The 27,755-nt window shown below is 41.7% G+C and overlaps 1 protein-coding gene across 3 annotated transcripts in view; it reads right to left on the reverse strand.

Annotated features, from left to right (window-relative positions):
* Pld5 (phospholipase D family member 5) overlaps window positions 1-27,755 on the reverse strand; it is a 327,098-nt gene that overhangs the window by 103,510 nt on the left and 195,833 nt on the right. For all 3 annotated transcript variants that reach the window (XM_051147946.1, XM_051147947.1, XM_051147948.1), the window contains 2 exons: window positions 21,780-21,948; window positions 6,709-6,820 (listed from right to left, as the gene is read on the reverse strand). In XM_051147946.1, the coding sequence (XP_051003903.1) occupies window positions 6,709-6,820; window positions 21,780-21,948 (281 nt within the window). The remainder of the gene's footprint in view (window positions 1-6,708; window positions 6,821-21,779; window positions 21,949-27,755) is intronic.

Here is a 27,755-nt window from a genome sequence, read left to right on the forward strand (position 1 = left end):
CCAAGTAGCTAGAGCCACATGCGAACTGTTTTTGGCTTCACATTGTAGGTTATTTCCACTCCTATTTCATATCTGTGTATTATTTACTTAATTGTATTTAAGTCAAATTTAAAATGACTCCATTTGTAACTTAGCATTGCCTTAAGTCTGCATATTTATAGGAGAGCATGTCTGGCCTATTAATTATTTTACCCCAATATTTAGTAAACAAATATATTCAAAATGTAAAAACATGAAAAATCGAAAAAAAATCTTAAAATAACAACTCACACACCTTCTATGAAGTTAGTGCTCTTGATCGAGGTATAATACTAACAATGACAGCAAGCTGCTGAAAAATATTCAGATAAGCAAAGAAGGAGAAAATAATTTCTTTTCTTTTTTCTTTCTTTCTTTTTTTTTTTTTTTTTTTTTTTTCAAGACAGGGTTTCTCTGTGTATCCTTGCCCGTCCTGGAACTCACTCTGTAGACCAGGCTGCCCTCAGACTCACAGTGATCTGCCTGCCTCTGCCTCCGAAGTGCTGAGATTAAAGGCGTGAGCCACCAACGCCCAGCTCAGCCACCAACGCCTGGCTCATAATTTCTACTATGACTTGGGAAGCACACAAGCATATAAACATGGAGAAAAGTGCAGAAGAAAGGATCAGTGGCCAGAGTGGACCTAGGCTGATGATTCTGAATTCTTCCTTCCTCCCTGGTTGGCTTGATTGCGACTGTGTGTTTGGGGCATAGAGTCACTTAAGAGGCAGCGCCTAACTGATGGCAAGGGAAATCTGAATATCATCCGTGAGAGAGAGAGGGGCCAGATGCCGCAGTAGAGCAGTGAAACTTGGAAGAGAACCCAAGATGCCTTTCTTCTGAGGCTGAGGGCAGGAGGCGGAGATGGGATGCGGGATGGGTGATGCAGGACTGGAAGATCTCCATCTGATGGGCTCGCTGGCTGTTGTGCGTGACAAATAAGGACTCAGTGTGGACATGTCAGGGCCTTAATACTCTTTCGAATACCTGTTGCTATGGCCAACAGAAGAGGAGTTCACTAGACTCAGCATGAGAAAGGGAAGGCGTTAGATCTTTATTCTTTTAAAGGATTAAACATGGCTTAGGAACAAAGAGAAAAAGATAAGTTGCCATGAAATGTCTTGTCCAGCACACTCTTGAAAACATCGGACTTGGAACATTGTACATCATAGTGCTGATTAAACTCTATTGTGTCTACTGTAGAGAGAGATACTTATCAAGGAGTAGGGGACCTCATCACTGTGGTGTGATGCAAACTCTCCTTGGGTACCTGCTCCAAGCACAGTACTACACAAAGATGGGAACAACAGACCAGAGGAGAGCCTGTCTCTAGCTGCCTTTGGAATCTGGATACTAGGAGGCCCACCTCACAAAGCTCAGCGAGCATCCCAAGGCTCCTTGCTCAAAGTAATGCCCATGAGATCTGTGGGAATATGGGCTCTCTGGAAACTAGCATTTGTACATTTACATACGCTATTGCATTTATCCTCACTGTCTCCCCAGATTCAAGTTTCTCCAGAGCTGAAATGTATAAAATTCATTTATATATAATCAATACAGTTTCATTACAAAGGCCACGTCTGCCAGAGCACTTATGTAGCAGGAAAAAAAAAAAAAAAAAAAAGAACCTATGGCTCAGGAGTGTACGTTTTAATACTACCGATGACTGATATGACCGTAACATATGTGTTGAATGCAATCTTCTAGATGTTCAAACACATTGAGCTGCAAATCTGACTTAAGGACTATTAGAATACAGACTGGAAACATATGTGGAATGGTGCCAGTACGGCCTGTTGGATAATTCCGACTTTAGTTTGGATGCAGTAGGAGCCACTGAATAAACAGAAAGGGAGGGAGACCTCTGGCCTTCTGGAAGATGTCCTGTAACACACAATTAGAACTGGACTTTCTGTTCACTAGAAGACCACGGGGCTAGGGTAAGTTGTAGGGGTAGAAATGATTCCAGTATAGACTAAGACATGAAATACTAAAGTAACATGCTACGAATTACACAGATGGGCAAAGTGAACATCATTTGTTTAACTCCCATACCCTTCAGAGAAGTTAATATTCTCACCATTTTATTGACAAGGACATTGAGGTTCAGAAAAACAGTAATTGACTAAGACTGCCCTCCACAGTAATGGCAGGCCCAGCACTTAAGCACGGTCTATGTGTATGACACAGATAGACCTGTAACTAAAGGTTATGCTGGTCACTGACAGCGTGAGAGCATGCTCTTCCAACACACACAGGTGTAGGAGTGCCTGCCTATTAAATATTGCAGTGTGCTGCAAAGAAAAGTGGAAGACAGTGTCCTTTGAATGCTAACTGCCAGATATGAAACAACAGTACCAGTTTTATGTTCTGTGGCATGTTACCAAGTGACACCACCTTATAAGAGCGTGAAATGAAAGCAGAGACTGGCAAAGAATGGCACCAGCAGGCAGTAGGACATCTTGACCTCAGTCTGGGTCACCGTCAGGACAGGCTGAAGACATGGCAGATCCTTGAGGTCCAGGATTGCATATGTGTAGAAGGCCGCTGGAATAAAGCTTCTCCTCAGCAGGAGACCACTGTGGCTTTCAAGTCCCTTTCCATTGGCAAGCTTGCAGATGACGTAAGCTGGAATAATGCGATGTGAGACTTCTCGGGAACTTTCCAAAATGCACTTCTCAATGCTGGTATTAAGACGGAGAAGCTTGCCTACCTGAGAGCTAGATGTAAGGGTAATCATAACGCCGTGGGACCTGAGTCACACACATCCCCTCAACAGTCACACCGTCTTAGGTTATGCCCCACTCATGTGGAGTAAGTGGCTCAGACGCCTGTAAAATGTTCACGTTAGAAACTATAACAACTTCTATCAATTTTACAGTTCGAATGACTCCAAGCTCAGTCATAAAGGTTTTTCTTTAAAGTTTTGTGAAGTCCACCCAATGGATGTGAAAATGAAAATGAGTTATCGTAAATGAATGAGTATAAGTTCCTTGAATTCAAATAAGCAAACGTGAGTACTGCCTTTGAAATCTGATAAAAAAAAATACAGAAACTCTCCATTTATTTATTTATCATCATCATCATCATTATTATTTTATTCGTTTTTCAAGACAGGGTTTCTTCGTGTAACAGCAGCTCTGACTGTCCTGGACTTACTTTGTCAACCAGGCTGGTGTCAAACTCACAGTGATCCTCCTGCCTCTGCCTCCCAAGTACTGGGATTAAAAGGATGTGCCACCATGCCTGGCTTCTGTTTTACTTTTAAAATAAATATGGAAAACGGTTTAAAAAAAAAAGACATATTTAATGTATGAGTGCTCTCTTTGCATGTACACCTGCATGCCAGAAGAGGGCATCAGATGACATTATAGATGGTTGTGAGCCACCATGTGATGTCTGGGAATTGAACTCAGAACCTCTGGAAGAGAAGACAGTGCCCCTAATTTCTGAGCCATCTGTCCAGCCCCAATACTGAAAACTTTTACACATGGTGTTATTGGTAAAAAGGACTTAAATCTTATTTCACATTTAAATTTTTGATGTAAAGCCAGGCCCTGTAGCTTATTCTAGTACTTAGTAAGCTGAGGTTGGATGGCTGCTGTGAGTTCTAAGCCAGCCTGGGCCACACTATGAGTTCTAAATCTGTTTGGGCTACAGTCTGAGACTCTGTCTCAGAAAACAAACACAAAAGAAATGAAATAAAATTTCTGGTTTAAGTAAATGAATTTTGATCATGAGTAAACATCGGTCAAATGCCTCCTGTTGAAGATGCCCCAGTGTTCTGTAGGGTCCTGTGGCTGTCAGTTATTCAGTAGTATAGGAAAGGCTGTGTCTACTGAGCTCACTTGCTAATAAGGGAAGTCCCAGACGGCATTCATCCAAACCACAGGCTGTCTCCCTGTGTGTCACCTAAGATCCTAGTCTCAAAGGGCACAGATGACATGATGCAGAGGACACAGAGGATGCAGAGTTTGAGCACTATCACAGTGATGGAGAGTCTAGTTGAGCACACAGGTACTCTCTTCACAACAAAGGGTAACAGAATTGAGAAAGGTACAGTGGATTTTGCAGGAGGGCAGATCCAGCTCAAGAACTCAAGGACAACCGGGGCAACATAGCAAAACTCCTCTGTCTTAGAATTTGTTTAAGAAGATAATATGAGCAAAAAGAAAGAAAAGAAGAAACCTGAAACTTGAATTTTAAAACCTGATGGTAATATCCGAAGATCACTCTGTTATTGGTCTATCTATCTATCACCATCATCTATCTATCATCTATCTATCTATCTATCTATCTATCTATCTATCTATCTATCTATCTATCTACCTTCCTCTTATGTTGCTAATAAGAAGTGAGGCCTTTGGGAAACTGCTGTGCCATGTCTACCACTTTATCTTGTTTCATATGAAGGCACAGCAGGGAGATACTGATACAAGGCTCTGTCTTAGACGTAGAGAAGAGGCTTTGCTAGACACTATTGTGAGTGCCTTGAGGCTGAAGTTTCAGATCCCATTTCTGTTCTTTGTAAAATTTTCAGTCTCTGTATTTAATTAGAGCCGACTAAGACATTGTTTGTGTATCATCCAACCATCTACTCACTCACCCATCCACTCATCAGCCATCCATCCATCCACCCACGCATTCATCCATCTATCTATCTATCTATCTATCTATCTATCATCTATCTATCTATCTATCATCTATCTATCTATCTATCTATCTATCATCTATCTATCTATCTATCTATCTATCTATCATCTATCTATCTATCTATCTATTATCTATCTATCTATCTATCTATCTATCTATCTATCTATCTATCATCTATCTCTATTTTCTCTATCCCTATCGGCAAACCTCATCTTCCTTTTTTCATAGCATAATTAATTCTTTTCTGTATTCAGTAATACCCCTGCAAATGCAATTTTTATGGCTAGCTTTATACTTTTCTTTTGTCTACCTTTGTATTTTTGGACACAATATTTAAAAACTTTACTGAAAAAATAATTTTTCCCTAAAAATAATTTAACTCTCTTTCTCAAGCAAGATACTCAAAGACAAATTTTAAATGACTTTGTAAAAGCCATTTCTAAAGTATAGCAGGTTTTTAGTCAATATGTATCTTCTGAGGGGTAATGGTCAGTAGTGCTTGGATGCTGAAGGTTTTTCTATCTTGTATGGAAACTATACATATTATATATCTTGTACTGACACTACACATATATGTAACACCTGCTAAAAGCCAGTTATGCCTAATTCTAGGCACATAGGGACTATTGCTTCAGCCATGTAGAAGAAAACTAGTTATTTTCTTATTGTGATAGTAACTTCTGTTATGAATAGGACGTACATAAGCTTGAAAATTCAGACAGTTCTTTTTCTATAAGGCACAATGACTGTCATGGGGTTTAGACCTCAGTTCACAGCCAAAAGTCTTTGCCAACAGCTTTGTTGTATGGAAGGATGGTGGAGGCTTTAGGTGGCCTAAAGGCCTAGATAGAGGAAGATAGCTCCATCACTGACATTATGCCCTTGAAGGGGAGCTTGACATCTTGGTCCCTCCCTGTTTTTCTAGTATAATGTGGCTGCCCTGTGCTGAACAGCCTCCTTCTCCATGTGCTCCCACTTTACCAAAGGGTCAGTGCAGCAGGGACAAGTGACAACAGACTCAACTACGAAACAATCAGTCAAAGGAGAACTTTTCCCTTATGAAGTTAATTATCTCCATATTTTGTTACAGCAATGTAAGGCAGACTATACAAGGCTAATGTGTATATCCAACCTTGGGTCTTCTATTTCCCTATTTCAGTTTGTTTTATGACATTTGGGCTCACTTGTGTCAATCTGTTGTAGTTTTAGAAACTATTATCATGTAATGATGTAGGGACAATGGCAGGCAAACATGCACGCTCTCTTCCAACAGCAGACACCGGGGGCCCCACTGCCACAATTACACATGAAGACTCGCTGAGGATTTCACCTGGTTCTCTTTCTGCAGCTTGACCGTTTTCACATGTCAATGTTTTCTACAGACTAGCAGTTTACATAGGGAATGCCGAGTAAACAATTTTTTATAAAATATTTAAGAACATTTGGAATTGAGAGTCCAATTAGAGATGATAACAGGAAAAGATAATTACTCCAGGATGAAGCTAAGTATGGCTGAGGTGGGGATACACTGCGGAGTGGCTGGGTGAGCGGTGGTGTTTGTTGTTTTGTTTTGTGGAATTATCCTAAAGTCAGCAAACACAGTGCTTCAAAGGCCTCCAGACCCAATCGCAATGAAGATTGCATAACACAGGGCTCTACCGGATGGGCTTGAGAGAAATGGAAACCTAGTACGAAATTCCCTGGAAGTGGTTCTTTTCTTCGGATCAAATTACTGATGTGTACAGAAGATGTGTGCCTTCTTAACTAAATGTCATTTCATGGTTAGTAGATTATTTCTCATAAACCAATGTACAAAATGCTACTTTACAAATCCCAGAAGCGTTGATTAATTAGATCTCTCATTTAGAAGCTTTCACTGGGCTGTCTTTTTTTTTCCTCTTTCTTTCTTCTTTCTTTTTTGTCACTAGGAAACGTATTAAGTGGAATGTACTGAAGAGAGAAATGACATTATTTGGTATGAAATTCAAGATATCGTAACAGAATGTCCATGGTAAGTAGCATCAACCTTGGCCTTACCCTTTAACTTCAAGGCTTCTAATACCTTTGAATCAGCAGTCACATCGCTCACCAGCTTGATTTCGATATTTTGTGACGTCAGTTGGAGCAATTTCTCAAAGAGACGTTGACCCTGGAAAAAATATTCAGAGACAAAAGAAGAGAGAAATCTAAATACTTGCCATCTTGAATCGGTATAAATACACTTTTTAAACTTTATTTATTCAGTTTGTAAAAGGCAAGTGCTTCAGTGACAGATATTCAGAGATGTGTGAAGTTCTCTGGGTTTCATGACTAGAATAGAAACATGAACGTAGTTGGCATTCTGTCTTTTTGAGAGCCATGCAACTCAGCAATGTGCAATAACCATTTTGATAACACAATACACATTTAGTTCCCCTTTGTTTTAAAGCTGTAGATATCTGCACACAGAGAGAGACAGTTAAAAATATTCAGTAGTCACACTTGGCACAGAAAGACCAACAGGTTTTCTCATTTACAGACCATGCTTTTTAATCTCCTAGTTTCTTCCTTTGTAAATACAGACTATACTTACTTCGAAAGATTTCTATAATGTCAACAGAAATCACTGAAATTACTGTGAGTGCTTACGATTTACTTCCTCTGCTTTGAAACCTGTTTTGCTGAAGGGAGCGAGTGGTCTGTATAAAAATAAATAAAAATGTAAAATGCAGGCTTTTTGGTAAGAGTCTCACAAGCACATAATCTCAGGTTTATTTTGTGTGGACTGAGTGATGGTGGGTCCAGGTATGATCTTACCTTCCGGGATGAGACTGCAGTATTATAGCATTTGTTTTCTCTCTGTGTTTAGACTGACATTTCTTAATCTTAAAAAGGAATGGGTCTATTGTCATTGACTTTGCATGTTTATATGTCTGGACCTCAAACACAAATACCTTCAAAAGAGCCAGCCAGATAAGAAGGCTTAGGTCTTAATGGGCCCCAAGTGCACCATTAAACTATCTTGATAAAAATCTGTGGTGGGTAATGATTATTTATAAAGGATTTGGTGATTGGGAGGAGTTGATGAAGCAAATGAAGATGCAAATGACGATTCAAATGAGCATGCAAATGAGGATGCAAATGAGATCCAAGCATCCATTCCTGAAAAACCTCCTTATGGCAGAGACTGATCAAAGATTAAAAGCCTAACACTCCAAGGAGCTGGTGTAACAGCTGACAGCAGAAAAGGGTGCTTGGCATAGTCACCCAGCCATGTGCTCTCTTGTCTGGAGCTGGCCAGCAGCCAAATTTCTACATCCCCTGGGTACTGGAGGATACCCTCTGCCTCTGTTAGTAGAGGTTAAGGTTGCCTATGGTGAGTTTACTCCAGACTCTCAAAGTTCTCAGTACCCCAGAGCCTGGGGGCACCTTCACCCCTAGCAGACAGTGAGTGTGGGTGTGTAATTGACAGATGCAGAAACACCTTAAAAAAAAGCCCTAATAGAAAGGAAAGTGGGAGAGGGTGGCCTCTGGCTGCTGTTTGCTGCCCTTGGTATGTGAGGCTTCTTTTTTCCTTACAATTGTGTGTGTGTGTGTGTGTGTGTGTTTATTTGTGTGTGTCTGTGTAAGTGTGAGCCTGTACTCTGTGTATACAGGGGTTGGTGGAGGCCAGACAGAGATACCAGATGTCCTGGAGCTGAAGTGACAGGTGGTTGTGAGCTGTTGGACATGTGTGGTGGGAACTGAACATGAATCCTCTGGAACAGCAGTAAGTGCTCTTAACCAGTGAGCCCCCTCTCCATTCCCCTTGGTGTGTGACTGTTACACGAAGGCACAGGTGACACGCAGCTTCATATACGATATGAAGACAAGTCCACACTGTGAGGTTGTGAGGTGCATGGCTCTTTCTGATCCACATCAGCAGCTCTCCCTTGTCAACTTTGGCCCCGTGCTGTGCCTGCCACATACTGCTGAGGGTCTAGTGCTGTCTGCCAGGTGCAGATTGTTATGGCATCCCTCACCCTGGTCAGCAAATATTCATACAAATTGGTTACGCTTCCCCTTTCACATTCCATGTTTTGGCAATATCTCATAGATAGTGGATCAATATTTTCTCTTAAGTTCTTTTTCTTACTTTAAGTTTTACTTAACAAAACATATTTAGCACAAATAAAATAGCAGTTGTCACCCATACTGTCTTCATTCTTGGCCCTATACCTTAAGCTATACCCCTTGTAGTCTTTTGTGCAATTTAAAACAAAGAACAGAAGTCTTACACATGAATGAAAACAGAAACTCTGATACCTACAGATACAGGCAGGCCACCATTAAATGAAGCCACATTTCCCCTTCAGTATGTGGTGATTACTCATGTTAGGGAACCTGAACAGCTCAGCCATAGTACTCACTATGATAAACTTAGACTTACAGAACTTCTGTACATGGACTTGAAAGAAACTTGTATTAAGTCGTCTGTTTCTGACATGTAATGTTCCTGCCCCAATATTCTTATTATAACATGTTATTGTAACATTTAGAATGTACCAGTATATTCTCTCTCTCTCTCTCTCTCTCTCTCTCTCTCTCTCTCTCTCTCTCTCTCTCTCTCTCTGTGTGTGTGTGTGTGTGTGTGTATGAGTGTGTGTGTTTAAGAGAGGTGTACACATATGATGTAGGATGCACAGGTCTCCCTGTGTGTGCACATGAGAACTCAAGGTCAGTTTGGCACATCATTCTTCAGACACGATTTACCTTGTCTTTTGAGTTGTTTTTGAGACAGACCTAGGTAGGCTGGCCAACAAGCCCTGGTAAACCTCCTATTTCTGTCTTGAGGTGACCAAATGGTTAAAGCCTCTATACAACTTAACCTAGACAGTGAAAAGGGGGTTGGAGCCATGGGGCAAAGGATACATTTATGGGGGGAGCAGAGGAAGTATGTAGTCAGGTTGGGGAATCTTACAGTGCCTGGAGGAGACAAGATCCTCAGATGACAAAAGTTGTCTTCAGGGGTAGCTCTCTTCCCAGTGCAGAGACATGCTTTACAAAAGGACTTTTCCTTTATAAGTGCAACTATTTTTTTTTAACAGAAGTGGGAAAATACACTCTACTGTAGACAGAAGTCAAGGGAGTGTTAACTACACATGCTTTCACTTGCCACTGGGCAAAAAGAATCTGCATGTTCAAGACACATCCTTCATGGTGACATGCCCTTCAACCTTGTGAGTAGGTGAGTAGGGCTTACAAATTATTCTTGTTTCTGTTGACTCAAACCAACTGGTAGAGAGAACGAAACACCCAAATATAACATGAAAGAAAAAAGCAAGCATGCTAAGCGTGACAGAGAAGTCATGCTGGGTATAGTGAACTCTAGGGAAATGTATAAACTATGGGTCTGGTTCTCAAACTTGCCCTACAATCAAACTCTTTGTTTACATAAAATATAATTTTATTTTATTTGTGTATGTGCATGTGTGTTCATTTTGTGTATGTGTACATGTGTATTTGTGTGCACACGTGTGTTGAGGTCAGAAAATAAACTTGACTGTTGCTTTCTCATGTTTAAGTGGTTTCTCATTGGACTGAAACTTCCCAAAGTGTACAAGGCTAGCTGGCCAGCAAGCTTCAGGGCAAAGATAATGTAATTCTATCTTACCAATCCTGGCATTACAAGCATGTGCCATTATGTCTGACTTTGTTTGTGGGTTTTGGACATCAAACTTAAGTCCTTGCACTGGTATGAATAGGTATGGCCCCCATAGACTCATGTGTTTAAATGCTTGTCCCATAGGGAGTGGCACTATTAGAAAGTGTGCCCTTGTTGGAGGAAGTATGCCACTGTGGGGAAGGCTTTGAGGTCTCCTAGGCTCAAGCTATGCTTAGTGTGGCACAGTCTCCCCTTCTGCCGCTGGAGGCTCAAGACGTAGAACCCTCAGCTCCTTCTCCAGCACCATGTCTGCCTTCACTCTGCCATGCTTCCCACCATGATGACAATGGACTAATAATGTAAGCTAGCCCTGGTTAAATGTTTTCTGTTCTAAGAGCTGCCACGGTCATGGTGTCTCTTCACAGCAATAAAACTCGAACTAAGACAGGCCTCATGCCTGCAAGGAATGTGCTTTACCAACAGAGCTAGCTCTCTTGACCCTAAAATCTGAAGCTTAACATCTCTTTGACTCTTTTATGTATTCTATTGTATAGAACCCAGGGGCTCCACAGAATACTCTGGAAAGCCAGTGACCTTTGCCCCTGCTTCATGAAGTATCATATGGAATCATCAAGATCCTGAGATTTGATAACCAAATGAGAATGCCATAGAAGGAAGCAACTCTAGCAATCTCTTCTTGTAAATCAGGACATACGAGAACAACAGCAGCAAACAAACAAACAAACAAAAAACCCGAAATAATGAAATAAAACATGAGGGCAAGGCTAATGATGCTCAGCTTGCTCCTGGTGAGTCAGGCCTCAGGCCTCTGGGTATATTGAGTCTGCATAGCTCCACCTACAGAGCCATTTTTTTTTTCCTGAGCTAGGTTTTATTTGAGTCTCCCAAGGCAAGCAGTGCAGGTTAGTGGGGCAACCAAACTAGCATGTGGTGATGCAACATGAAAGAAGAAAGGCTTATTTGAGGTGTTGTTTGCCTTAGAGTGGGTCTGATTTATTCAGCAGTGTTTCAATCTGTTCTAATCGAAGAGAGTCTAGTCTAAGAAAACCTGAAGCAATGGCAGTCCTGAATGAAAGCCATCCTCTTCATACAATGAACAGCACAGGAAACGTGGTAACAAGAGGAATAAGAAGCGTTTGCTTTAATCTTCCTTTTACAGGAGCTTCATGGTGGGGAGTGGTTTTCTGTCTGACTCAGGATAGCACACAAAGCCACACTCAGGTCTTATCACCCTATACCCACCTGTGGCTCCCAATATATTTTGTGTGGAGGGGCATTGCTTTCAGTGTCTCATTTCTTCCAGTGAGTGGTTTAGTCCTGGTCACCACATCTCTCTCACATATACAAGCTGAGTCAGGGCCGTGAATGGGTCACAGGAGAAAAGCAATGGACATAATACAACCTAGGCTGTGCCTTCAGCTGAGCTTGTAGGAGTTAATTACATTGAAGTCCACAGTAGAGGAGGGCTGATTACAGTGTTTTTCTTAGATGTCAGTTAACTGTGAACGGGTTGCCTACAGAGTGTGTAAGCAGAACTGAGTCCATAGTTTTAAATAATCTCAAAGCACATTATTAACTTGGTTGTTAATAGGTTGGGTGAAAGGTTGATGTTTTAAACAGTATTTCTCAGGAAACCATTCCCACAGCAGAAGAGTTAAATTCTGAGGAGCAAAGGCACGTGAGGGGTGTCTATTATCTCACTCAAATGACCCAGAGATGCTTGTTCTCCAAGGGGCAAGGCAGGCATTGAAGCAGCCCCTCCCCCCAGGCCTGGGCCTGAGAGGAAGGAACTGGTGGAAAGCAATTCTCCATTTGTCCCAATGGAGGACCAGAAAGTCCTTTCAGTCTTTACCTTTCTCCACATGAAAGGAAAAGGCCACCATCATTCTGATAAAGAGAAGTATCCACACATTTAAATGGATCCAACAAAAAAAGGTGTGGATGTTTGAGCATGTCATGGCTTGAGTGTTGAATGTCGCCCCCGAGCCTCATGTGTTACTGTCTAGGCATGAGGAGGTGTGGTCTAGTGATCTTGGTGATGTCCCTTGAAGGGAATGGAGGACAGCCTCCCTTTTTGTTTTTAATGCCCATCCAACAGCAGAGTAGTCTTGATCTGCCTTAAGTATCTAAACAATAGAACCACCCGACCATGGCCTGCATTTTGCAACACTGTGAGTCCAAATAAAATTCTGGTCTTTATAAATTGGCTATCTTAGGTGTTCACCAGAGGGATGGAAATGTGACTGACACAAACACAGTGGGCACCCAATGGTGATTCAGAAGCTAGAAGCTGGTATCAGACAGTAGTGTGAGTTCTCCAAGATAGAGAGATGTGGTTGGGGTGGAAACTAGGAGTTCAGCACTAACTTAGATGAGGAAACAAAGTACACTACAGCCATGGACCAAGTGTTAAAAGCAATCCAAAGCATAGATGTGCACGCACATATACAAATGTGTATGTTATTGCACATACATCCATATATATGCACACATGTACACACACATACACACACAAACAGAAGGAGGATAATCTAATGGGTAGGGGGAGTATTCAGCTAATCAATGCATTGGAAGGAGAAAGAAGCAAACAAAGTAAGTCTGAAGAAAAGTGGAAAAAAAAAAAAACCTGTTCACTCTAAGAAAGACATACATCTAAAGAAACCTGAAAACACACCTGAAAGCAGAGACACATTTGGTAGGGGAGAAATACCTAGATCCTTTGGCAAAACAACTTGACACCAAGAATTGAAATTCTTGTACAGCTCTGGCCAAAGGAAGGAATAAAGTGACCCAGAAAGGAACTCGTTTGTAATTGGCAAGGAAGCAGCAGCCACAGCACTAAGCCCCACCCAGTGGACAGATCGTGGCCAAGAATCCTGTACCTGTAAGAACTTCTCATGCACGAGTGAAAGAGAGAAGTATTTGCAGATGTGTAGAGACTTAGCGACTGTCCTGCCTGCATACCCCATATGAGGAAAAGCTTTAAGGGAGGACACTAACCAAATATTAAAAAGAAAACCCAACTAATCAGCCAACCTAAGCAAACAACACCTCTGAACACAATAAAAGAAGATGGAAGGAAAAAGAAAAGAGTGGGCCATAATATTTTCTGCATTAATATGTAAATACGTTTGCTAAATAAAAATTCTTTATAAAAGAGATGCATTATTTAAAATAGGAGCAGGTGCATCAGGAACCCTGAAATAATAGACCCCAAAGAATTAAAATTAAAATTTCTCCAGGGAATCCAGGCAGGGTGAATCTTGGTGCCAGAAGAGCAGCTAGTTGTCGCTATGTAATGAATCCTCTCTTCTCTCTCTCTCTCTCTCTCTCTCTCTCTCTCTCTCTCTCTCTGTGCATCTATATGTGTGTGTTCATGTGTGTATAAATTATTCATAAAATATCAACTGTCCAAAACTTTTTAACAGCCACAGAGAGATGATTTGCCTCTTTGTTATATTTTGCTGTATTTTTCAGATAATGTATAGCAAGAGACTATTGCAATATAATAAGAAAGTGTCCAATTGTCCTTCTTAAAAAGAAAGTACTAAGCCACAGATGTTGGTGCACATCTGTAAGTTGGGGGATTGCTGCATATTTGAGGTCACCTCTGAGAACTAGTTTCAACTCAAAACATCAGGCCAAAAATGACAAGCGAAAAAATAAGAGAAAGAAAAAAAGAAAGAAAGAAAGAGAGAGAGAGAGAGAGAGAGAGAGAGAGAGAGAGAAAGAACTAAAAGGAGAGCTACTGTAAGAGAGGAAATGTACAGAAGGGAAAAGAGAAAACAAACAAACAAACAACCAAAGCCTGGAAACTCACATAAGACAAGCTTAGTCTTCACTTGATGCAGAGAATTAGGAAGAATGCTTTTGGAGTCATGATTTAGTGACACTTACATTACTGGCTTTGGGAGAAATTACACAGGTTAAAGACCTGCCAAGAACGTTTTTTATGCATTTGTATCAGAATAATGATCTCCCTTGGAAATATACTGGAATGCAAGCAAGAGCATAACCATAATTTGCCAACAGACGGGGAGAGGGGAGCATGGAAAAGCAGCAGAAAGTATCAGTATCGAGACAGAGTAGACTAGGGGAGGACAGAATCTGCGGGGGCCGAGAATTGCTGATCCACAAGGGCAGAGGCAGTGCATTCTCTCACAGTTCCTTGCTTGGCTGTACCCATCTTCTTGGGTGTTCCTAGGTTGTTTGGGGGGTCTCCCGGATGTATTTCAAGTTTTACTACTGTGTATTTGGTTTTTGTGTTTCCAGCAAACTGCACAGTTCCTCCATAAAAGTTCTGTACATTCAAAACTGTTGTCACTTTTTCAAAATGGGAAGACGCTGACGTAAGCAAGCCTTTGCTGAGCATTGATGGTGTGGAGCAGGAAAGGTGCTGTTTTGATAAGCGACACCCTTCCTTTTATGTTGTGCTGGCTTTTGCTGACACTGCACCAGGATCTGCTGAGACTGTGTTTGGCCTGGAGGTGACAGGTAAATTCTCAGGAGTCGTTTACGGTTTGACATCAGCCCACAGCTCTGTGCTCGTTCTGGTGGTGTGGTGGACAATCAGGACATAGGGATACGGACCACCCAGGCTCGAGAGTCCTGGACTCCATTGCTTACTCAAGCATAAGCTGCTGTCTAGTTACTGAGAGAACAATTTTAATACACAGGATTAAACTGAAGTGGGCAAAAATGAGGCTGACAAGACAGGTGGGGAAGGGACTGACCTGGGGCTGTCTTAAAACATGAAAATCAAACTAGGCCTCCTAGACATTTTTCACCAGCAGTTTTCAATCTGACTGCGCGGTGGACTCCCCTAGCCATTTTTAAGCCTGGCCTCTTTCCAAATGTTATAATGTAAAAAAGCTCTGGGAGGGGGTTGGAGGAGCACATCCATCTATTTTCAAAGCCCCCAGGTTATTCTGGGCTGCCGCAGTTATAAACTGAACATCAGGAGTGGGAACTGAGGGTCTATAGTGGACAAAGCACATTTGTCCTTCTCCTTTCTAACCCTTAAGCCTGAAGGACGATTTAAATGCATAGTCTGGATAAGATCTTGGCCGTGTCTCACAAGGGCTGAAGTCTTTGTGGGCAACCAGGTATCATTCCTGTTTTACAATGATTCAGAGTTGGGTGTCCACTAAATTTAAGATCCCGATGTAAAAAAAAAAAAAAAAACAGAAGCAGTGAGCTTCTTGGCCTTAAACCAAATTCACAATGCAACATACGGCAGACATTATCATGTATGTTTTATAGATGCGAAAATAAGAATTGGAGGACTTATGGCATTTGTTCAATGTGGCCACAGATACTAAACTACTAACTACTGGTATATCAAATGCACCAAATGCCAAACTCTATAGCCGTTGTGTGCTGAAGGTCCCCCACGGGTCTCTGCAGCCAGTGGCATATACCATAGTGAAAAGACTGTGGTTACTGTATTATAACAGAATATAACAACAAACATGGATCTATGTATTTATGTGGCTTACACTTTCGGAGCGTCTGTGAACAATGGTTCCATGACTTTAGGTTCCAGGTGAGCCAGACCTCAGAATGGGAGCCATGTCTGAAGATGCCACTCACCACATGAGCCATCAGAGGAAAAGGAGAAAAAAAATCAACATCCCACAGTCCCCTTTGAGATCTGAGGGTACACCCTCAGTGACCAAAGAAAAGGCTCCCCACATCTCAAAGGTTCTACTACTTTCTACTGGTCCCCAGTGGTTGAAACTATCTATGGCAACATAGATAGACCTGAAGGGCACTGTGTTCAATGAAACAAGCCAAGCACAGAAACACGGGCATTGGTCTCCCTCACCAACCCATGGAAGCTGAGAATACAAGTAGGGGTTACCAGAGATCTAAGGGAGAATAGGGTTGCTGGAGTAGGGGGGAAGGGACCAGTGGGATCAATAGGTAATGATTCCATTGTTTGGCCAGAGGAATAAGTGTTATTGTTTTAGGTCTCACATGGTGAATATAATTAACATTAATACTTTATATACCTCAATATAGCTAGAAGAATTTGGATATATTTGCCATTAGGAAACGACAGAAGAAATGGATATGCTAATTACTCTGAGCAAGAATCACTTACATATGTATGTGTGTATATATATATGAATCCATATATCATATCATGTCTTATAAATATGTGTGAATATGTGCCAGTCAAAAAACCTCATACGGAAGAGATAATAGATGTATAACGTCCAACACCACTAAAAAATAGCATTCTTCTGGGTTCCAGAAATAGTTCTTTATTACAAAGTGGATCCTGACCGTGGATATGAGGAGTGAACAGACCTCACAAGTCTTCAAGTTGCAAGACTTGGAAACTGAGAGGCAGTAGGGACAGACATGAAAGGAAGAGGGACTTAGAGAGTCACTAATGATGGAGAATGGAGGAGATGGAGACTGGGGACAAGGGGTACAGGAGTCCACAGACCCACAGATGATGCCACTAGATGGGGGCATCATGGGCTACTATGAAGAGCAATTACAACACAAAAATGTCATTATTACCTATGAATAGATCATAGGGTGTTATGACACAAGCCTGGCAAGGAAAAGCTTTACAAGTTAGAGGAAGCCAAGACCCCTGGCCATTTGGCTAAGCCGCAGCAAGAGTCATTTGGACCATTACTACTACAAGGAAGGAATGGGCGGTTACCAGGGAGACCCCGCAGACAGGGGTCACCACAGGTACCCCTGAATGAATCAGGACTTCAGGATACACTCTACCTGTGTCATGCAGCACAGGCTGGCCTCAAGTCCTCCATCCTCCTGAGCATTGGGCATGTGCCACCAAGCTTGGCTTGATTTTAATCTCAGCAAACAAACATAGACTGAGATTGGAGATTATGTTCTAATAAAGTGATGCTTTTCTCAGTATGTAGTGTGTCAAAAATATTATCAGATGGAAACTGTACCAGATAATGACTGATGAGCCAACAGAAAGGTAAATAAAGAAGCTTATAGAATTCTTAAGAGTGGGCTTTTGGGGCATTGGTGAGCGTATATGTTTCAGATCTTTACCAAAGCTGAAGTGGACCCTGACTTCCTGAACAGCAGGGATAGGAAAATGTTCTGCAGTGAGTGAGTTAGTCAAAGCCTGATGAGAGGATGAGGGAGGGGGGCAGAGAAAGACTGTGAGTCTGTCTGTCTGTCTGTCTGTCTGTCTATCTATCTACCTATCTATCTATCTATCTCCTCTTTTTCCTTCTCCTCCTGCTCTCTTCTTCTTTCTCTGTGTGCACATGCATAATAACTCATAAAAAGTAAATAAAATGAAGGTCACAATTCAAACATATCATGAGAGTTTATTTAATCCTTATCTACCAAGAGTCTCACTGTTGAAAAAAATTGTAGGTGCCTTTTTACACGTAATCACCCAGTCTCTATCAACTTATGACTGGTGAGCAGCAGTAAACTGACTAGAACACAAGTTGTGGTGTATGCACAGGTGAGTGGATGCACATGATGACATGTATGGTAGTAATAAGCACACAAATAGGCTTTAATTTAATCTATAGTATCTGCTACCACCCTGGCTTTGATGCTGAGAAAATGAGGGCACAGATAGTCCTGTTTCTTGGTCGAGGTCGCACAGCTGCTAAGTAGGCAAATCCTGCGGGCTTTCTGAAATCTGCTACCCACTCTGCATGTGGAGAGAGGACCCGAGTTGTACTTTGCAAATGGCCTCCTGGATCATTGGACTCTCTCGCTCCTCATTAACTCCACCAAATCATGTGTAATTTAAAAACAACCCAAATTTTCCAAAATCAAACGCTGCCAATGTATCATCAGTTGGCAATCATGCCATTTGGGAGCTCGCTGGGAGGCTAGCATCTAATTGATTCCACATAAATGCATCTCCTCAGCATTGCATTGTTTCAGTTCATTAATTATTTCATTTGGTGCCTCACAGTGAAGTCAGAATACATGGGTACTCTCCCTAGATGGGTTAGGTAGCTCTGCTGATCAGACTCCAGCAGCCACATTTCCTGGCTTCCCCCCACCCCCAAATCTTGATTTCATAAAATCTTATCATTTCATCTCATAAATTAGCAACCAAAACATCCTGTAAATTTTAATATGATATTGGCTAAAGTGATCATCCTGGTAGAAAGAAATAAACTCTTTTTCTGACCAAGCATTTTCATTAGTTGTAAGGTATGGTTGCCATGGCACTGTAGGTTTCACTTGCCCTCAACTGGGCCTTGAGGCAGTGCCAAAACAGAAGGAAACAGGCATGAAGGCTAATGACCACAGTGAGAGTTAGGGAGGACAAAGTGGGGGATCAGCATCTCCTCTGGATGGGAGTGAGCTTGTAAGAATGAGTGACGGCTGTTACCTAGAAGGAGTGATGAATGTGGGTGTTACAGAAATACTGTGGGAATTAAAACAGTATCCCTGGAGCTCGGAGATAGCTTAGCGGATGCCTTTGGTGTAAAAATGAAGTCCCATGCTCAGCCCCTAGGACTCCCATGAAAATCTGGCCATGACAAAACATCACTATAACCTCAGTGCTGGGGAAGTACACAGAGGTGAATCCTTGGGACTCAGTGGCCCAGCAGTCCAGCCTAATCATCTGGCAGGTGACCCATTCAGAGGCCCTGTCTTAGTAAACAAAGTCTACAGTTCCTAAAGAATGAGACCTGAAGTTGACCTTCTGGGATTCCACAGGCAAGCATATATACACATGTGTATCCTCACATACATACACGCACGCAGCACTTTGGAGTCAGATACAGAATAGATTTTAAACCAATGCCAACTTCCATACAGTATTTCTGTAACACGCACACTCATCACTCCTTCTAGGTAACAACCATCACTCATTCTTACAAGCTCACTCCCATCCAGAGGAGACGCTGATCGCAGGGACCGTATTCATTTGTGTCTGTCTGCTGCTGAGCTGGGCTTGCCTGCCACTGCCTACAGTTCCTTGGTATATTTAGCTTACAGCTGCACTGTAATAAATAGGTGCTCTGGGTTGTTCTTGCTGTTCATCTCTCTGCTGTTTATGGTTCCCTCGAGCACTTCGCGGGCCCCGTTAGTTTAGAAATAACTGTCATGTTTGCCTATTATCCATTAAATAAAAGATAGTTTCTTTGAGATAGAAAAAAGGAGGGGTAGGGATGTGGCTCAGTTGGTAGAGTGCTTGCTTAGCATGCATGAGGCCCTGGGTTCGATCCCAGCCCTGCTTCGATATGGTGGCTTAAACCAGCAATGCCATCATGTGAATAGCAGGGGCAAGAAGACCAGATGTTCAGGATTATCCTGGCTACACAGCCGGCTTGAGGCAGTCTAAGATATATGAAACTCTTTATCAACACACACCCACAAACACACACACACGTAAACAAAATCCAGCATCATAACAAAGAACATGAAAGAAACTTGATCTGTTTCTTATGGGAAAAGAATACGGGCTGAGGGTGTGCCTCCACAGTAGAACATTTTCCTGGCACACAGGGCTGGAGTTTCATTCCCAGCACAATCAAAGAAAGCCACACAGACACATCATATGTGACAAGCAGCTTCGGAAGCCACTGGTAAAGAACTAGATCCTAGCTGGGCATGGTGGGACAGGTCTTCAATCCAGCACTGGGGAGGCAGAGTCAAGTGGATCTCAGTGAATCAAGGCCAGCTTGATCTCTTTACCAAGTTCCAGCACAGCCAGAGTTATCTAGAATGACCCTGTCTCAAAACACACACACACACACACACACACACACACACACACACACACACACACACACACTACAAATGAACAAACAAAATAGCCACAAGTAGATCCTAGAATATATTCATACATCTGAAGTTGTAACAGTCAAGCTATGTGCTAGGTTGGATCTGGCCTCACCACAGCCTAATGACTCATGTTCTCTGCTTTTCTTTCCTTCTGACCAAAAGTGCCCATGATCATCTCACCCCTGTCTCGACACTGAGTGTTTGGAGCGCCACTAGGGAATATAAGCAGTCTTTTAAACCCCCATGTTTCCAAAGCCAGAGAATCCCACATGACATGAAGATTTAGAGCAGCGAGCCTTCCGTGCCTTGGAGTCAATTACATTTTGAGGGACACAGTGATTTGTGAAAGAGAATGAATTGTTGTGGTCAGAAAGTGGTCTGTGCAATATCACTCCCAAAGACGGCAGTCAACTGGTCCATTCAGTTCCTGGATGTGTCTCCTTTCATCTTGTGTACGTGACTTGCTTAAACCAATGAAATACAATGGATACAGTTCTCTAAAGTACCAGGATACAGGTTAAAAAGCTTTCAAGCTCCTGCTTAAACTCAAGTCCACTTACAGAACTCTAAGAGAGACACAGTCAGTCCCCACACTTTAGCCCTCTCAGCTGAGATGCATCAGGGATTTCATTCACTCTGGATCCTCTGGCCTCTAGTAATCCATCCTCCAATCACCACATAGATTACCGTCTGCCAAACCCTGCTCCAAACCATAAATAAATAAATAATCTTTGTTTTCCCAGTCTCTAAGTTGTAATGATACATAACTCAACAATAAAAGCCAAAGCACACACCTAAATGGTAGAAGTTGGAACATGCTGAACACAATATACATTTAATATGCTTATTCAAAATCTTCGGTATGACTGTTGTGGTTTTTGTTCATTTGTTTGTCTTACTTATTTTTTGATAACTGTTACTTTTAAATAGTCAAAGTGGTATAGTTGGATGAATAACAGATCTCAAGACAGCAATAAATAGTGATGATAAGTTTTGTCTATATGATTTGTATGCAAAAGGACAAAACTGGTTTGACCCGTGACCCACATAGGACATTTAAATATAGGCTAATGGACATAGACATGGGTAGGAGCTCAATGCAAACCTTCATGGTTTTACTAATATGAAAAGAATGCATTACAAATTACAAAGGTCTTTTTCATTTTTACTTCAGGGTATTTAACTCAGAAATTACCCTTTTCTTGTCTACATGAAAATGACAGACTCAAAAGTGTACAACTATCTTGGGAAGTTTGACTTCATTATTTTAAAAAGTTAGTTCAGAGGCATGAAGGTGACTTGTATAACACAATTTGACCAAATGCACTCCTCAGCAGTCAGATAGATGTGTAAGCACCCATACTACACAAAGCAGAATTCTAGGCGATGCTGTAGGAAGGTGCTATGATGTGGGTGGCATGCCCAGAGCCATGCTACTTAGCCCTGCTGTACAGAGAGTCTCCTGAAGACGAAGAAGCATGATTTTACCCTCAAAAAACTAGGGTGCTTGCAGTAGCTGACAGACATATGATTAACAATGGGACAGCTGCATAGATGCGTAAACACCTGCGTGTGCATGAGCTCCGGGGGAAAGTGGAAATTGAAAACTGAGCAGGCGTGGTCTTGCTGAGGTTAAGGACAGTAAGGAGAGTAAAATGCACATGAAACCATCACAGGCGTAGAGGATGCGGCTTACCTGACAGGCTGATGGGTGGGTGTGGTTAAGGTCCCAATGGGAAGACACTATGTCAACAGACTTTTTGGCCATGTTGAGTAAGTTCATCCAGCCTTGGAAAAGCGGTAAGTGAAATGGGGCGTCTTCAGAGTAGTTAAGGCCTTCAGGAATGTTTTCCACAAGAGCGATTCTTTAAAAAGATTTTGAAAAACAAACAACTGTTAGTAAAAATGTGAAGCCATTGATCTTTCTTAACACATGTGCTCAGAGAAATGTGGAGGGTGGGTGCTCTTTCAATTTCGTGGATACAGTTTTTCTAACAGTTTCTGTTTGTCTACCAATGCCTCTTACATATTTCTGACCCTAACCTGATGTGTTTTGAAAGTTGATGTTGTTTTTCTTTAGCACTCACTTTTATTTCAGAAAAATCTAGAACATATCACTAATGTTGAGTTTTAAATTAGTCTTGAAAATGAAAATATAGCAATGCTTCTATAAAGGCATTTTCTTCAGAAACATAGTCCTAGTGTTTTCCTTGAACAATTCAGTTCCTTTATAAGATACCACTTCTGAAAGTTGTTTGAGGGCATGAGTTAATGTTTTCATATCTGCAGTATCTGATACAATGTTGGACATATATTGGAATTCAATAAATGTGGTTATTGTGGTTTAACTCTTTTATTAGTAGTTCCCAGCTCAAGGAGAAAAGCAACACAAAGACAAACTTATAAAACTGCCTAGGTTAGAGCTGCATTAATGCGAGAGATAAAGAATATGTAAAATAGTGGGGCTTGGGGCACACCTTTAATGCCAGCATTTGGGAGGCAGCTCTCTGTGACATAGGGGCCAGCCTGGTCCACAGACTGAGTTCCAGAACATTCAAGGCTACACAGAGAAACCCTGTCTCGAAAAACAAAAACCAAACCGAACCAAACCTATATATATGTGTGTGTGTGTGTCTGTGTGTGTGTGTGTGTACATATATACGTATGTGTGTGTGTGTGTGTGTGTGTAAAAGGATGTTAACAACCACAGCTTAGGTAACCCAACAGCATCCTATGGATCTTTCTGCTTTTATATTTTTAATATAATGAAAATAAGCTACTGTGGACATTTCTCTTTGATATTGCACTTCAGACTACTTTTCCCCCTAAGATTTAGGTGGCACATAGGTTCTATGGTTGTTTATTTTTGAGGTTGCATTTTAACTACTACGTTTTCCCTTTCCCTTTCCTGCCATCAAGCTCTCCCATATACTTCTCCCCATTCTTCTTCAAATCCATGGCCCCCCTTTTTCACCAGTTATTAATTCAGACACATGGATTCTTAATGAGAGGATGAGAAACTTGTTTTCAGTTTACTAAGTGTATATTCTTCTGTAAATGGAGAAATCTCCAATCTCAGGAAATCATGTGTTAAATGTTTCCACCACAGTGGTCTGTTTTTTTCACAGCTGAATGCCCAGAGATAGGTGCACTGTTCAGGGCTGGAATGAAAATCAGTAGTAAATTATATGCTTATCATTCATGAGGTCATGGGCTGTATGCAGTATGCACACATATATACACACACACACACACTCACACACATGTACATCCATATACACCTTTGCTATGCAATCACAGCTCAATAAATCATTATCAAATGGTTTTTAGCTTTCATCACACAACTTAATAAAATTATTAAGTGGTGTTCTTTTTGAGATTCCATTTAGCCACATTTAGAAATTTTTACAAATGCTAAAAATGGTTTTGTATAATGGATGAATCTAGAACATCACAGCCAGAATGAGGTTTGGGTATGTGGCCCAAGACATTCTCAATGTTGGAATGCACTTCTACCTACAAGGTCCCTAATGCTCATTAATTCCCTAATATGGAAGAACAGTCAAGTCATAACATGTTACACAGAGGTGACTGTGAAAGATTTCCTTGCCTTTCAGGAACTTACAATCTAGTGGAGAGCTTGTCCCAGACTCACTGACTTGAGTAGGAAGCACATTACAGTGAGAGATAAGACATGAGTAAGGAAAAAAAAAAAAAAAAAAAAAAAGACATGAGTAAGAAGTGACCAGAACATGAATAGAGAGGAAAACTCTAGTTCTGGTTAGGGACACCTTGAATTGGAGGAGCCTGGACCTGACATGAGTCTGAAACACAGGAGCTTTGGAGAGTAAGCCAGAAGATGAAGATACTCAGGATCGAGAGGGACATTTGTGAGTTGGTGGCCAAGGAACAAGTGACGTAGGAGAGTGCCCTAGCAGCTCGTGAGGTGGAGGAGACCATCCATAGAGACAATACCATGGCGACTGTGAGCAGGGAGGAAGAGTTTGGACATAGCTTTGATGCATTTGACTACAACCAAATGTGTTTCCGAGGGCTGACTCTAGCAGCACACCTGCATGTGACTTGAAGGGAGTCATGGGGGTTAGACAATGCCTGGAAGAGGGTAGGGCAGGTTGAAACACGCCTGGCAAGAGAAGCCGCAAGTTTGAATTAAGTAAGCATGCAGCGGGCACTTGAAGAGCGAGATTGAAAGATGCAGTGGTGTTATGAGGAGGAGAACATGTGAACAAGAAACAGGCAGCTCACGCAGACTCTGACTTTCCTGCAGGAGAGCATGCTGCCTGTGCGCTGGCTCTAGAGTCCCCATCAATGGTCTCCTTACAGGAGCCAGTTCCCTTTCCAAGCCATGCTTGGACTCATCTTTTGAAAGAGTGAATTCAAGGGCTTACCCAATTTGAACGTTCTTCCTAGGGATTCTGCACTGGCTTAGGGTGCTGCCATCCCCGACCTATTCTGCGGATGGCACATGTTTTCACTCTGCCTACCTCTCTGCAGCTCTAGGGGACTCAAATGCCTGTCTGAGGTTTTCCACCACAGCTGGGTCTTTCCTTCCTTCCCCGCTCTTCTCTCTGGACTTTGACACAACAAGTGAGTGTATCCCCCTATATAGCCATTGAGTGATCTCTCAATAAATCTTCTAATTTCTAATTTAAACATTATTTCTTTATAGGCTTCCCTATGACCACAACTTAAGTGACATTTCCTCATCATCAGTCTGTACCATGGAAAAAATCTGAACAACTGGAAAGATGGGGATTAGGTCAGTTAAAGATAATAAGGAACTTGGAAAAGAAGGTAAAATGGGACTTGACATGGTTGCGAACGTAGAAAAGATGAAGAAAAAACCACCCTAAAGCCTGATGTAAAAGAAACACTTGTTTTTCTGAACTGTAGAAGATGAAGCCAATGAGAAGATTCAGGGGGGACCGCTAAGGAGGGAGCCAAGTCAGGCTCAGAAGACTCGAGTGTTCGGGAAGTCAAGGTGAGACAGCATTAAATGTTGTCTACTCCAGAACACACAGAGGCAGTAGACAGATGCTGAAGGTAGCTATTTTAATTCCATCCACACGTGAAGCCCCGCTAACTGGTAGTAGAAGCTGAGCAGAGCAGGAATAAATGACTCAAGACCACCAGCAGGTTCAGGCTCCCTGGCAAACAATGCACACATTCCAAAAAACCATCCAAAGGAACACTGAAGCATCCCCATCAAACTGAAAACACTAACAAAAGTTATGGCACAATGGTGCACCTATAGATTGCGCCATGCCAAGCCATTCTTTCTACTGTGCTGAGTGTGGCCTCTGCTGAGGATATAGATGAATCAAGATTCCATCTTTCATTTGGAAATCCTGATGTTCTTTTCACTGAATCTATAGATAGAATTCATGGCTGCTCTATGAACTTGGATTTTGGCATTTTATTTTCTTTAATCTCAAATTAAAATTCATTATTCTCTCATTTATGAACGCAGGGATTAAATCAGAGAAATTTTAGCTGAATCTTTGTTTGGGCAGCATTAAGAATGTTTATACCTTTAATCCCTTCACTGGGAAGCAGAGTCAGGTGGATCTCGGAGTTCAAGGGCAGATAGAGCTGGATATCAAGGGCCTGTCTAAATTATTTATTTATTTATGAATGATTTCAGGGTTGTTTTTATTTCCCACAAGAGATGGGGAAGGAAGGTAGTGAGAGCTGGAGGGAGTGGATTTCTGCAGGGAAATAACAGTTTTGAGATGACAGCTGTAGTTGCACACATGAACTCACAAAGGCTGGGACTGTACTTACAAGACCCACATAAGATCAAGGCAGCCCAAGTCGCAGAATGGATGAGGGAGAGCCCTGAAGTCCCACCCTTGCTGAGAGAGCTGTTGGCAGTTGGTGCTGATAAGAGTGAGAGTTACTTTTCTCAGGAAAGCAGGCCCTGAGAGACTATTAGCCACACTGTAATAAATGGTCCTACAGCCATGCACATTCAGGAAAATCTAAATGAACTTTGTGGGTACCAAATTAGAGGGATAGGGAAAGAAGAAATGAAGGAGACAAGGCCAGGGAGGAGATGAAGTAGAGAGGAAGAGAGAGAACTTGAGGTTGAGATGAAAAAGCAGGCTCAGGATCGGGGAGGATTTGGAGAGGATGAAAAAGGAATTGTAGGGGACGGTGAACTGGATCCAAGAACACTATGTGCATACATAAATATTAAATAATTTGAAAATACTGTTTTGAGACCAAGATGATGTCATGTACACTATGCTTCAAAGTACAAATATAAAGAGAATACATGTGAGTGGCCCACCACATTTTACAAAAAAGCACAGGTTTCTAAGGTGCTCTGCTGCATCACTCACAAGGTCTCCATATTGAAAGCCTTCAGCCTTCTCAATATCAGGACTGCTCACAACTGTGAAGTCAGGGGAAGTTGACCAGCCTAAACCTTAATAACATCTTGCCTTATTTGTCATGGCCAATGGAGAGAAAACAGATACCGTAAATTCACAAACAGCAGGCCACTGTGTTCCATGAGCTTCCTAAAGGCAGTTTGCAAGGAATTCTCACCAAAAAACTAGTGTCTTGGCAACATGGCAACTTCATATTACTCTCAAGATGATACAAATATTGAACCTATAATGTTAGCATATAAAAAATATTGAACCTATACCACTAGCATATTAAAAATGGGGTCACATTCGAATTTCCCTTCTAGGGAAAGAAAACAAACAAACAAAGACAACTAGTACCAATCCTGTCCTGAAGATGCAGTCACTTGTGACTGAAGTGTTAATGGTGATATTTAATTCTTTAAAAACATCGACTTTAATGCAACTACAGATAAATTACACTCGAAAAACATTAATGGTTTGTGATATTATCTCTAGCACAATCATAAACATGGGTGTTGCACTCTAACAAGTGAAATTGTCCTCTCAGCCATTAGAGTATCCCCGTACCACACCTGCAACAGACCAATAAGGCCATGCTCTGAGGAAAGATGAGAATGTGTAATTCAGATGGCCACTCCTAGTTCATATCTCAAAGTAGCTCTGACGTAGCTTGTGCCCAAGACAGCACATGCACGAATCTTTAAAGAGTGGTGCAAGAGGAGGGAGAGGACCATGGAGGAGGACGAAGAGGGGGAGGAGGGCAGGTACTAGTGGGATAGGTACTCCTGGCCTTTGAGTTGCTTATGTTTTCAAAATGAGAAATTTCAAACTGATATGTGATCTTGGATCTTGACTGTGGAATTGGTTCTGGCAATGGCTCTAAAATAGACATACCAGACCTACTTAGATGGGAGACTCTTATAGAATAAATGGAATGTAGGAAATTAAACACTACACATTTATTTTATTGTGGGCTCTGATTCTACACTTTGCTTGATGTCTAGATAGTTAGCCCATGCTGTCATACATGTGTGCTCACAGTTACACTTTCATACTGGGTACATGACTTGGCTTAATATTGTGTCTCATCCAATGAGAATTACAGCATAGGCAGAATTATAGTGAGTTTCCTAGCTTTAAGTTTTTAATGAAGTATTTTCACAGGGCAGTAGCTTACCAAGCAGTTCCACTTGAAGTACTCAGCAAAGAGACTAGACTTGTTCACAGATCCCAGCTTCAAGAAATGAACCAGTGGGGTGGGGTGACCCACTGAT

The sequence above is a fragment of the Acomys russatus genome, chromosome 6, assembly GCF_903995435.1.
Source record: "Acomys russatus chromosome 6, mAcoRus1.1, whole genome shotgun sequence".
Classification (NCBI taxonomy): Eukaryota; Metazoa; Chordata; class Mammalia; order Rodentia; family Muridae; genus Acomys; species Acomys russatus.